Source organism: Megalobrama amblycephala, linkage group LG17, assembly GCF_018812025.1.
Source record: "Megalobrama amblycephala isolate DHTTF-2021 linkage group LG17, ASM1881202v1, whole genome shotgun sequence".
Lineage (NCBI taxonomy): Eukaryota > Metazoa > Chordata > Actinopteri > Cypriniformes > Xenocyprididae > Megalobrama > Megalobrama amblycephala.
The window spans coordinates 8,358,569-8,372,117 of record NC_063060.1 but is presented as its reverse complement, the minus strand read 5'-3'; the positions used below and the strand labels follow the sequence as shown (position 1 = coordinate 8,372,117).

The window sequence follows — 13,549 nt, the reverse complement described above, 5'->3', positions numbered from 1 at the left end:
GTTCGAGTCTTGTGTGTGTGAGAGGAAATGGAAACGAGCAGAATACAGGTGTTTCTGACGGTGCATGTCAACTATGTCAACTAAATATGCTTGCGCGGAGCAGAGCAAGCATATTTAGTGAGCTTGAAGCTTAACTTCCATATAATGAACTGAAAACGCTCGCTCTGCTCTGCGCCACTGGACATGCACCTTAAAGCACATGCATCTGCAGTTAAAATAAGCTCAGAATTGATTGTAAAATTCTAAGAATCTATCCAGAATTGTTGGAGAGAGAATCGCGATGCATTGATTTTTTCTACCACCCCTACTTCACCAGTTCCATTTTTCTTGAAAACAGCATGACTATGCTGGTGTCATGAACTGCAAGGAGACATGAAAGTTGAGCATTCAAATGCAGTATTTATTGAGGGGAAATTCAAAGATGTAAACCAGACAAAGGTCAAAACACAGGTAAACAATCTAAACAAAGATCAGTCCAGGGCACAGGCAAAAAAAGGAAAATCCAGAGAACATGCAAACAAAACCAAGACACAGAAGAAACCAGTGTTACAAAATGCTTTCAGTTGAAAGTAGCTAAAACTGTTCACTAAATATCTCTAGATGTCATATTGGCAAGTCCACTGATATAATATAAATATAGTGGGCGAGTCATGGAATCTAGATAAGGTTTGTCTAAGAAGTTGCTAGATTTGTTGCAAAGCTTTTGAAAAAAGTCCCAAAAGGGGCGGGGAAGTCTCTAAATATAGTGACAAAATCGCTAAATTGGCAGCACGGGAAGAAACAAGAACAATCAGTGGACAATCAGTGATAATGAAAATTGGCAGAGGATGATGGGAAATGAAGCCCAATATGAATGGCAATAGAGGGTATGCATTAACGTCACTTTCCTGCCGGAACATGCCCACTCAGTCAGGCTGAGTGGCAAAAGAGCTGGCTGCATGACTGGATATAATAGGGAAGACTGCAAAAACGCAAGTAAAACACGAGTAAAACAAGTGATTGAACTAAAGATTGGAGTCGATAGTGTTCCTTACAATCAAAGATCCAGTAATCCATGCAGCCAGGAATTGTGCTTCCTGTTATTTATATGTGCCTGATTTCAACGCTGGGGAAATGCATATAGCAATTTGCCTGTGAACGCTTTATATAAATACAATATAGGTAGGTCTAAATCTGAGTGTAAAAATATCCCTCAGATTTCTTGTCAAATCTATTTGTACATTCAATCGCAACGCTCTTTGCCTTTTTGTGGCATTCACACAGAAAACCAATGCTATGCCACTCAGTCTTTTTGCCACTCAGTGGACATAACTGCAGTCACTCTAGATAGGGCTGGGCGATATATCGCATGCGATTGTCACGCGCATTTCGTCAGTAAAGCCGGTTCCCTGATTGCCGCTAAATCGCCATCACCTGCTTTCAAATGGAGCGGCATTTAATAAACAGAGCCGTAGTGCACTGATAAGCTACGCAATATCGCGTTCATTATCGAAGGCGATTCATCTGCGATAATGAACGCGATATTGCGTAGCTTATCAGTGATCTACGGCTCTGTCTATTAAATGGCGCTCCATTTAAAAGCAGGTGATGGCGATTTAGCGGCAATCAGGGAACTGGCTTTACTGACGAAATGCGCGTGACAATCGCATGTGATATATCGCCCAGCCCTAACTCTAGACAACAGTGACATCACATGCATACCCTCTATAGTCTGGAGTGGAGTGCCCTCCAGTGGACAACCAGTGCATTCCAGCTGGTGTTTGTGATAGTTTATGCAGCAGGGAATCCAGCAAATAATTACACAGACAGTTTCACATTTGTGTTCTTCTTTAAAGAGGTTCCAAGAATTGTTGCATCAGCTCACGGAGAGTAAGTGATGCAAGAATCCTAAGTGAAATGGACACAATTCAGTGTGAGAGCCGTTATCAACAGTGTTTGAATGATCATGATGAAAAAACCTTGAGAACAAGACTGCCCTGTATATCAACACAGATTCTCAGCTTATCACATCTTCAGTTTTTAAACAGTTTTTCTTTGCGAGTTCAAATGGTGTACACTGTCTCCATGAAAAATACCATAATATGAATTTAAGATAAAGAATTATGAAGTTAACCTGAATTTACAACTCCAACGTGCAATTCAGTATGTTATCATAATATTGCTGCCATATTGCAGCCTAAAAGTCATATGAAATGAAGCATATTTAAAACATATACACTATATTGCCAAAAGTTTTGGGACGCCTGCCTTTACGTGCACATGAACTTTAATGACATCCCATTCTTAATCCGTAGGGTTTAATATGGAGTTGGCCCACCTTTTGCAGCTATATCAGCCTCATCTCTTCTGGGAAGACTTTCCACAAGGTTTAGGAGTGTGTTTATGGGAATTTTTGAGCATTCTTCTAGAAGCGCATTTGTGAGGTCAGGCACTGATGTTGGCGAGAAGGCCTGGCTCTGCTCTAATTCATCCCAAAGGTGTTCTATTGGGTTGAGGTCAGGACTCTGTGCAGGCCAGTCAAGTTCCTCCACACCAAACTCGCTCATCCATGTCTTTATGGACCTTGTTTGTGCACTGGTACACAGTCATGTTGGAACAGGAAGGGGCCATCATTAGTAGTGAGGAAATTTCACGAATGGACTTATTGCACAGGTGGCAACCTATCACGGTACCACACTTGAATTCACTGAGCTCCTGAGAGTGACCCATTCTTCCGCAATTGTTTGTAGAAGCAGTCTGCATGCCTAGGTGCTTGATTTGATGCACCTGTGGCCATGGAAGTGAAGTGGAACACCTGAATTCAATGATTTGGAGGGGTGTCCCAATACTTTTGGCAATATAGTGTATATTCAATCAATAGTAAACTACTTTATTAGTAAGAGACTGTAGGGCTGCACGATTAATCGCAATTAACCTGAAATCGCACTTAAACCGATTTGGCTTATTGTAATTATGAAATCGCAAAGGCTGCGTTTATTTTTTTATGCACAGCTTATCAATGAAGCATGGCTCTATGATCAGTAGTAAAAGCTGCTCCATCTGAAGGCAATGCGAATTTGAGTCGCTTATAACGTGCATTTGAATAAGCAACACATCAAACATCTTTCCAAATATTAGAAGCATTTATGAACCTCTTGTCCAACAAAAGACAACATTTAAGAACATGTTTTTACTTCAGTTTACTTTATTATCATGGAAATACCCAAAAAGGCTTGAAGAACTCCATATCTTGAAAACCATATATTGTCATAGTCGTGTTTATTAGCCATGTTTAATCAACCAAAGCATTTCAATCTTCTGTTTATTCAGGAACAGCGATAGTATGATGCCATAGGCAGGGCATAAAATTAACACATTAATTAACTGTGTTTGTGAATATATGAAACTGTGCCAGTCGTCAGATGGCCAGTAACATTTTTATGAATTCTAACAATGCAATGTTATGAGGATATGAAAGTGAACAAACGTGAATGACACTCTGTAAAGTTGATGGGTCAGTGCTGCATCATGCTTGTAATTTGATTATTTGTTCATATTTTATTACTGACTGTCTTTTAAAATGTAGACTATTAAAATTATATTAGTTAAGCTAGTAGTTTTAGACGTGGTTCGAAATGCGAATAGAGGATTATGAATTTTCTCTAACTATTGGAGTCATAACTGCCTGTTTTTGTTTCATGGCTGGTAAAAAATATAGTTTTGGCCAGTATATTTTCTTAAGTCACTGGCCATTTGCAGGTGTAGCAAAAAGTTATCTGTTGGCCCTACCCATAGGGATTTCCTGGAATGACGTGCATTATCCAACGCTATATCTCATGAACAATTCGTCAGATTTTATGAGTTGGCTAATTCGTACGAATTTGTACGACCTTCCCTCATACGAATTCATACGAGATTTGTCTAAACCCCAGTGACGGGTAGGTTTAGGGGTGGGGTTTGGGATAGGTCATTTGTATGAATTCATACGAATTTAATATATATATTAAAAATATATAACATATAAAATACGTTAAAAAAAGAATGGAATTCATACGAGTGAGGTTGTATGAATTCGTACGAATTAGCCACCTTGTAAAATACTTATGAATTGCCGTGAGACCGAGTTGGCATTATCTTACGTCTGCAGGGCATATTTGGAGTTTCTGCACGAGAGCGCTCTCTGGCTTTCAGATGGAGCAGCATTTACTGCTGATCACAGAGCTGTGCTTCACTGACAAGATGTGCATAAAAAAAAAAATCTGTCTAAACCAAATCGCTTGCAGTTTAATTTAGATTAATCAAGCAGCCCTAATATAGATACAAATTATTTCAGGCCCCGTAGAATCTTTCACTCCCATTCTGACAAAGAACAGGGTCTCCTGAACTCCTGTCCAAATTCACAGATCCATTTATTAGCCACTAAAGAAAAATAAACGATAAGAAAAATAAATAAAATCAATTATTTTCACGTTCAATCAACCATGTAGCTTTCTTTTTCAAATTATTTGTGACTGAATGGTTTTTCTTATCAAACACAATTGCTATAAAAAATCTGTTCACACTAAGTGTGAATGTTTGATGCTAAGACTACATCTTTATCTCTTATATATATAATCATATAAGCCACTTTTATTTAAATTAAAAATAATTTGTATTTTGTTAAAGCTATATACAGTATAAAGTCTTATGAATCTGAAATGAAATTTAAGATGAATTAATAATGAATTATTACATTTACTAAGATATTTATTTAAAAACCTACCCCATTTGTTACCCACTAACACAGGGCATCCAGCATGTTTCGTTTTCAAATCCAGTTTACCATTCTTGTGGAGATTGTACCAAAACACAGCTGAACCCTGCAAGAGCAGAGAGAGGATATTAAAAGTATTCTACTTACTTGTTCAGATATTTTTTGTTTTAGAATGTCTATGCTCAAAAAGTGGGACATACAGTTAACAGGTAAAAACAACTTTTTATTTTCACAAACTCAGCAAGACACTGGCACTTCAGGGCTAGAGTTGAAGAGCTCTGACATAGCCTACAACAAAGAAGTGTTTTGTATTTTGGGTCTGTACCGTTGCTTTTGAATAGCTACCTATATGGGTCAAATTGACCCATGAACAGCAAGATTGTACAAACTTTCTAGCACATTTTACAACACATCAGCGTGTTGAAACTTTGCATACATGTTCATGACCCTTAAAGAGAAAATGTCAACATAAGTATATTTCAGATATATGAATAAAGAAATGATAGCTCATTTTTACCATAATGTTGCTGACAAATTATTTTCTGTATTGAAATAAGTGGGGGAAAGCTCCTTTTTTGGGGGGCATACCTGGTCAAATTGACCCGCAAATATCACGATCGTAATAGTCATTTTGTGTGTATATGTCAAAACACATCATTGTGTTGAAATTTTGCATGGATCATGACCCTAAATGAGAAAAAGTCACATCTCAAGAAAAAAACAAAAAACAAAACATACGTTAACTGATATTTCCAACAACTCAAAAATCTAAATGGGTCAAATTGATCTGCAACAGTACAGGGTTAATAAATTTGTATTAAATTATGCTTATACCTGTATATATCACAGAATTGAGGGTGTACCTTTTTCGGCTGCACTGCAACTCCAACTTCAGGAAACACAGTGGCGCCCCCTATCTCCACATCACTCATCTACAGGAACAGCACATTAGTTTGTTCCACAATATAAATATCTGAAGAAAAACTGTTTAATGCCATTAAGGCAAATTGTTTTTTTTTGATAGCTGCACTGTTGTAATATAGTTGTAAATCAGGACTTACATAAATTAGGAATGTAGCAATCCTGTCATTCACTGTCTTCTGTGAGGTCAAACGTTCATAAGTTAGTTTGCAGTTATTTGACTGGTCAATGTGTAATCAAGCTCTCAATGACACAGAATACATGTTAAATTTGTACTTTTAAAGCCTGCAAGAGAATTTGCATTTTCAAGCCATTGGTTCCCCTCTGGGTATGAACTTGAAGAGACTTTCATGTTTTGTTTTACATCATTAATTACAAACAGACAAATTTCAAAAGTAAATTTTGAAACAAACGTGATTTAAAATTATAGCCTATGTTGCTAACAAGTTGTAGCATAAGGGCTACAGTGGTTGTTCAATAATATGGCCTACAGATTTTTCGAATGAGGCTTGCAAGCATGTCACATCCTTGCACTGCACACAGGAAGTTGGCATTAGTGTCATACCAGCAAATCATTACAGTCTCAAAAAAGTTAATCTCTCTCTCTCAGATTGAATTTCTCTCACATTTGCTTTTTAAACTGGAAACAGGAGAATTGTGCCAGCATTTTAATTTATTTTCAAAATAAAGTATTCCTTAATTTATTGAATTATTACTCATAAATCCAAAAAACACCATTCAAAACCCCATAGAAATCCCAGAGGGAACCAATAGCAAAATTTGTTAGTCTACAAATTGACATCATGACAAAATAGTGAACTTACTAATGCATCATAATGTGGTTCATATCTGCCACCAATCCCATAATTCTGAACCTGGAAAATTATTGCATCACTCATGAATCACTATTGAAAAGGAAACTGTTAACACAGGGAAAATGTTTAATATAATTAAGAATTCAACCCCTGGTTTCACAGACAAGGCTTAAGTTAGTCCTAGACTAAAATGCTTGTTTGAGTCTTTTTAACTGAAAGCAACTTGTACTGACATATCTTAAAATATGTCAGTGCCATTGTTTTGTCTTAAGATGCACACCAGTAATGTTTTTGTCTAGGGTACATTTATTAAAACTACTTAAATGTCCTAAATGAACTAAGGCCTAATCCTGGCTTAGTCTAAGCCCTGTCTGTGAAACCGGGCCCAAGAGTAATAAATCAGGTGAATAAATGAATTATATATAATATCAGTTCCCAAAGCTTATACTGTATGCCATTCCTTGTCAAGAGATACTATTCGAAAAAAAGAGAAAACAAATAGCCGCTTTTCCACCATCGGGCTGAACGGTTCTTATTTCGTAACCATTCCATTCCGTGCAGATCCGGGCCAGCTGGTACGGTTATGGTTTCGTTTTCCACTGTGGGGCTGATAATGGCTGCTCTTTGAAATGTAATATAAAAGCGTCAGTCGTTGCCTTGGTAATGCAATGGTTTACTTATGATATGAGATGTAATAACGACCACATTTTGGTGGATGATTAGATATTTCTTTTAATTTTATTAATAATTTGTGTTTATGTCACTCAAATAGAGCGCTTAGCCAGCTACGGAGAAACTGGTAGCCAGGCAACAGACAAGTGACCAATCCTGTGTGTCGACATCACTTGATGGATTCTACCAGAACGATTCTACACAACCGTCCCTTTCGAATGAGAACTCACACTGTGTCCGAAGACATCCCTATTACTATGGACTTGGAATGTGCATTTAGGTGGAATGCCTTCGACGCGTCGAAGAAGCTGGAATGTGCTGGGTAAGATTCATTCTCATAATTATCTACAGAGACAGGTAAGGAGCTTGGTCTTTTCTGTTTATTCCTGAGGGATAGTTAGCGTTTGCACAAGTGTATTCAGCTCTCGAGGGGGTTGAAGGCACACATAGCGATGCATTCATGGCTGTTCTTGCATGATTCTTTCAAAGTTACAGAATCTGGCATTTGAATTTAGCACAATTAACTCCCAAGGGGGTCAAATGTGTGTTGTGTGATGCGGTCGCTGTGTTTTGTTCCACCCAGGCTTTACTCTCTCTTGAGGGATGAGAGTTAAGCACCTACTCTCTGTGGCTTGGGTCCTGCGGCCAACATTGCGGTTAAGCAGGATCGAGCGTGGGGGTTGTAGGCGGAGCACGGCAGAAGTCAAACAGACATATTTATTGTTTAGCCTCCTTTTGCTAGCTCTGGTACTGGTATTTGATTTAATATTTGTAATTTTGAGGAATTATGAGCTTTTAAATTGAGTAATAAAGTTTGGTGGTCCTTTTTGAAGCCACCTTGGTAATCTCTCTCTGAGGTTGAGTATGTTGGGCCTCCTCTTGCTATAAAACAAAGCTGTTGAGGCCTCAGTTCACCTTAGCTCCAGCTAGACAGTGAAACCAAGTGTCTGCAGGCCACTGTGATGAGCTGTTTTTTTAGGGTTGAGTGTAGTTTGCCATCTCTTATTCTAGAGAGTCATTTTGTTTAGGCCTCTGCTCTCATGTGCTCCAGCTAGACAGTGACATCAATTGTTTGGCCCCCTGGGAGGCCACCTTGGTAAACTGTCTCTAAGGTTGAGTAGAGCTGGCCTCCTCTCACTTTTTGGGAGTCGTTTTGCTGTGGTCGCCGCTCACTTGAGCTCCAGTTAGACAGTGACATCAGGTGTTTGGCCCTCGGTATGGCCACCTTGGTAAACTGTCTTTAAAGTTGAGCATGGTTGGTCTCCTCTCATTATAGAGAGTTGTTCTGCTGGGGCCTCCGCTCACCTAAGCTCCAGTAAGACAGTGAAATCATGTGTTCGGCCCTCGGTATGGCTGCCTTGATAAACTGTTTTTATGTTGAGCTGGTTTGCTTCCTCTCACTGTGGAGAGTCATTCTGCTGATGCCTCTGCTCACTTGAACTCTAGCTAGTCTGCGACATCAAGTTTCAGCCAATTTGAGGCCACCTTGGTAAGCTGGCTTTCGGTTTGAATATGGATGGCCTTCTAGCTATGAAGAGTTGTTCCTCTGAGGCCTCTGAGCTCCGGTTAGACAGTGACTTCAGGTGTTCAGCCCTCTATGAGGCCACCTTGGTAAGCTGTCTTTGAAATTGAGTGTGTTTTTGCCTCCTCTTGTTATAGAGTCATTCTGCTGAGGCCTCCACTTGCTTGAGCTCCAGTTAGACAGGAACATTGAGTGTTCGGCCCTCTGTATGTCTGCCTTGCTAACGGTCTTTGAAGTTGAGCATAGTTGGCCTCCTTTCTTTCTGAGAGTCATTCTTCTGAGGTCATTGGGCTCAAGTTAGACAGTAACAACAAGTGTTTGACACTATGTAGGCCACCATGTTAATCTGTCTTTCGATCTGAGTATGACTGGCCTCTTCTAGCTATAGAGTGTCTTTCTGCTGAGGCCTCTGCTCATCTGGGCTCAAGTAAGACAGTGATATCAAGTGTTCTGCCTTCTGTTGGCCGCCTTGGTAAATTGTCTATGAAGTTGAGCATGCTTGGCCTCCTCTCACTATAGAGAGTCATTCTGCTGAAGCTCCAGCTGGACACTGATATCAAGTGTTGGCCCTCTGTGAGGCCGCCTTGGTAAACTGTCCCTAAGGTTGAGTAGGGCTGGCATCCTCTTGTTTTTTCAGAGTCGTTCTGCTGAGGCCTCCACTCACCTGAGCTCCAGCTGGACAGTGCCATCAAGTGTTAGGCCCTCTGTAAGGTCACCTTGGTAAACTATCTTTGATTGGACCCGTCACAGGCCTGTGGCAGGCACTGTTTGCTTGCCCTGGTAAGGGTTCTTCCTTGCATAGGGCATGGGCCTAGGTTGTGGCCTTAGGGAATAGTGCCACTGACAGCCCCGTGTTTGACCTGAGTGAGGGATCTTAGGAATCTCTCTCTGGCATCTTAGATAGTTGAGTCTTCTTTATGCTTATCTTTTAGGTCATTTAGGCAGTTATTCCCTCAGCATTGCAGAGTGGGTATTCGTTCCCCATAATGTCTTTGGACGCAGTGCGAGTTCCCATTTGAAATGAATGTCTCAGGTTATGCATGTAACCACGGTTCCCTGAGAAGGGGAACAAGACACTGCGTCTCACTGCCATGCTTCAGGCAATGTCTCCTTTAGACAAAGAAGTTGTTGATGATACTACAGGTGCCCTCTTGTACTCACGATCGCACATGTAGCCACGTCATGGGCTGTCGCCGGCCAGTGACATTGTCGCATTTGAATCACGTGCTTCAAACACCGTCATGCTGGAGGCGTTCCCCATAGTGTCTTTGGACGCAATGTCTCGTTCCCCTTCTCAGGGAACCATGGTTACATGCGTACATGTTCTTACCGTTTAACTTGCAGTTTCCAAGTTAACTGCAAGACATAGCTGGCAGTAAAGAAAAAACATGATGACTGTAATTGATCATGTGTTTTCTCTGTGACGTACATGCAGTGGTTCAGCTTTTTTCATGGAGAGTCCCGTAGCATCTGCAATCCTCTGACTGACAAGAGCTTCCATAGGGTCATCGTATTCCAGAAACACACTGAAAATATAGTGATTATAGTGAATATTAAACTAAAAATGTTTAATATTATGTTGAATCCTGCTAACTCATGTTAAAGGAATAGTATACCTGTAATTTTTTGTACTCAAAAAAATGATTTACTCAACATGTAAGATTATGAAAGAATTAAAATTTTTGGGTGAACTATTGCTTTAATGAGGTGTTGTTATTAAATATTTATTAAACCTTTGAGAAAGACGTTGTTTTGTGACTGTACCCCGTCCATCTTGATAAACCTCCGATCTAGAAAGCTAGACCACACAAAAAAAAAAAAGAACTGTCAAAGACAAATGTATAAATATGACCAAAATATGTGAACACAAAACCCCCCACCCCTATATTTGCTTGCTGAGCATTTAATGTCAAATCATTGGCATCAATAAGGAGCTGATCCTCCCTAACAGCATCCACTTTTGTGGGAAGCCATAATTCGCAGCCATAATTGTAGATTTCTCTTAAGGTTTACTCATCAACTCTAATGGTTGATATAAATAGGATATATTGTCAAGTTAATAAAAAGTAATTTTAATGTTTTACACATTTTTATAGATGAAAATAAATAACTTCCTCTGTATTTTTTTTTGTTGGGGGGGGGGGGTGTAGAATGTAATTATATCATAAAGTAGCATTTAGACTTGTTTTGTCACTTGAATTAAAGGAATATGACATTTTAAATATACTGTTAATAATAACAACAATTAAATATTTGTTATTTTGTGTGTATGTTCGATAATCACTTGAGGTCTGGAGATATTCTTCAGGATCTCTATCTCTCTGTCTGATATAATGTCATGATATCTGATGATTTGAGGTACGTCCCACTCCACTTCCTCTTTCACTGGTGCATACATCAGTCTGGGGTTTCCTCCACCTGTGCTGTACCTACAGGACAGCGCCCTCTGCCTCTTGGAGGTCTGATTTTATAAAATATAATAGACTTACAATCAACACACAAAGTTTCACATTGACTATTTGTAATTTCATGTCAAATAATGATTTAAATTTTAAACACAGCACTTACTCTCTCATCAACCTCTCCTCTGCACAGTGTCTCATAGTTACTTGACTCTGTGTTCAGTGTGAATATGTTAGGGTTGCTCTGTAAGTGAAGGAGTCTGTTCAGCTGAACTCTGACTTCATCATTACTTGGATCTGAGGCAAAGATGTTTATGACTTGAATCACAACAATTTAGCAAAATTGTCTGCCAACCTCAAATATAAATACATTAGTAGGCTATTAAATTCATGTCATCATGACCTCACCCAGATTTAGAAACTTGTGGCTAAAATAAATTGCCATATGTAGGCTGCCAAATTTATAGGCTGAGGAAATAAGGTAGTGGAGTAATTCTTCCTCAGTAGTGGTTGAGTATTCTGTTAATCTGTCCAGACTGTACAGAAACCAGAGAAAGGCATACTGGAATTTGTCCTCGTCATAAGCGACCAACCCTACATTGTAGGCTTCATCTGCATTTAGAGACGTTTCTGTGAAATGTGAAATGAAAGCATCAGTCAGATTGGAAAAGTGAAACTCTCTCAGTGAATTTACATTGGTGCAAAACTGCAGGACAGTTTACCCTTTGTGATGTCTTCTGGGTAGAGTTTGTAGATTTCTTGCAGTCTGATCAGTCCTGAAGCTGCACCATCCAAGTCCTCCAGCTGTGGGATCTCTTGGAGCTTTGCGTTCAGCTCATCCTGATACTCTTCACACTGATAAAGATTTGGCTGAATGTGTTTTACAATATATATCAAATCATTTCTCAGTTGTCCGAGGAGTCTGTAAGCTGTCACAGGGTTTCTCACGGCTTCCTCAGGGCTCTCATAGTCAGAGTATGAAAGCAGAAGATTCAGAAGAACACTGGATTGAAGACATGGGTTCATCAAAAGTTATAATGTTAAAAAAATTTTATTAACATAATCATTGATCTAAAATCATATATAAGATTAAGATTGTTAAACATCCAATGGAAAATTGAATGCTTTCTAATAAACAAAACACCTTAATCTTGGAGTTTAATGGTATATAGAGAGTAATGAATGTGTTTTCACCTCTTCATTGTCTCTCCATTCTCAGCATCAATGCACTGACTGAAGACCTTCAGAAAATCTTTCATCTTCCCATATAGCTGTGCAATTTGATCTATAAAACAATTGCACTTAATTGTCAAAAGGCATTTGATTCATGTATTGATTTTTACATCAGGTTACAATGAAAAAAAATTTTTTATGTAAGAAACCAAAGAGAGAGTTAATGTTGTTTAGTCAATAATGGAATTAAAAAGTGAAAGGGAGGAACTATAATGTTACATGAGTGCATCAGTGTTGAAATTATGGAAAACTGTGGTATATTGTTCATTTTTGGTCTCACAAATGAAAACATACAATTAGCTTGTCATGACAACAGTGTAAAACTAAACACTATAACATTAATTTATTAACAATAAAAAAAACTATACATAAAAAAATTATGAATTGATATTGAACTGAAATAACCTGTAGATGAGAAGAAATCATGCTCAGCAGCAGCACAGACAATCCCAAAACACATCACAAATACTATAAGTTCCTTTATGGCCATTATCAGACCTTAAGTATCTCAAAACACAACTTGTGTATATGTATCTTGCAGTGAAATTGAGCTTAAATACAGACACACACCTTTATAAAGCCCAAAAAGAGACACACCTGTATCTGCCCACATTTCATCATTTCTCAGTAGTCCTATTACCTGAGAACAAAAACAAAAGTGAAACTTTACACGAGTGACTGTGAGCAGGCTGGTTACAGGAACAAGGAAGCAAGATTCACAGCAGTGATTTTGATCAAGAAATTAAAAACAGGAGCACAAAGTCTTAGCAATCTACCAACAACAAACACAAAAACTGAAAACTGAGGGCTATAATACACATGGGAAATTAGCATGAAAACAAGGAACATGCAGGTGTGGCTAATCAATTAACAATTGAGTAACTATGGAAACAAACAGGCATAATCGTAACTAAGACAACCAAACAGAAACTAATCAGAGAGGAAACACAGGGATCAAAGCAGAATTATCAACATGAAAGTCCACAAAACAAAACATAAACATGGCATCGTGACATGGCGTATCACAATAGACTTTTGTTTCTTCTGTAATTTGTTACTTCACTACCAATATACTTTGAAACTTTCATGTTGCACAAATGGAGATAACAAAGGGTATATTCATGAAAGAAAAGGAAAGACATTTTAATACCGTATGTTATAATTATCAAGGCCTGGGGGGTATTCCAGAAAGCAGGTTATGTGACATACCTGGGTATGTTTAAGAGTAAGTAAGCGGATAACCTCAACTTTC

The 13,549-nt window shown here is 38.7% G+C and overlaps 1 protein-coding gene across 2 annotated transcripts; it reads right to left on the bottom strand.

Moving 5' to 3' along the window:
* Window positions 1-3,166: 3,166 nt before the first annotated feature.
* LOC125251193 (prolyl 4-hydroxylase subunit alpha-1-like) lies at window positions 3,167-13,073 on the bottom strand. Of its 2 annotated transcripts, none has more exons than XM_048164162.1 (13): window positions 12,895-13,073; window positions 12,259-12,349; window positions 11,787-12,067; window positions 11,473-11,694; window positions 11,231-11,361; window positions 10,947-11,123; window positions 10,396-10,460; window positions 10,092-10,188; window positions 6,478-6,528; window positions 5,794-5,832; window positions 5,596-5,664; window positions 4,742-4,838; window positions 3,167-4,398 (listed from the first exon to the last, which is right to left on the bottom strand). In XM_048164162.1, the coding sequence occupies exons 1-13, from the start codon at window positions 12,908-12,910 to the stop codon at window positions 4,328-4,330; spliced, it is 1,407 nt and encodes a 468-aa protein (XP_048020119.1). In that variant the 5' UTR covers window positions 12,911-13,073; the 3' UTR covers window positions 3,167-4,327. The 2 variants fall into 2 exon arrangements, with proteins under 2 accessions (XP_048020119.1, XP_048020117.1); XM_048164160.1 differs by lacking the exon at window positions 12,895-13,073 and adding an exon at window positions 12,703-12,860.
* Between the last annotated feature and the right edge of the window lie 476 nt (window positions 13,074-13,549).

What these genes read in the sequence shown, in the direction of transcription:
- LOC125251193 (XM_048164160.1), bottom strand. Translation starts at nt 12,787, where the DNA reads ATGGCCATAAAGGAACTTATAGTATTTGTGATGTGTTTTGGGATTGTC. An exon ending in AATGGAGAGACAATGAAGAG is followed by an intron (nt 12,068 to 12,258) that starts GTGAAAACACAT and finishes TCTTCAATCCAG; the next exon opens with TGTTCTTCTGAATCTTCTGC. An exon ending in CCACAAGTTTCTAAATCTGG is followed by an intron (nt 11,362 to 11,472) that starts GTGAGGTCATGA and finishes TCTTTGCCTCAG; the next exon opens with ATCCAAGTAATGATGAAGTC.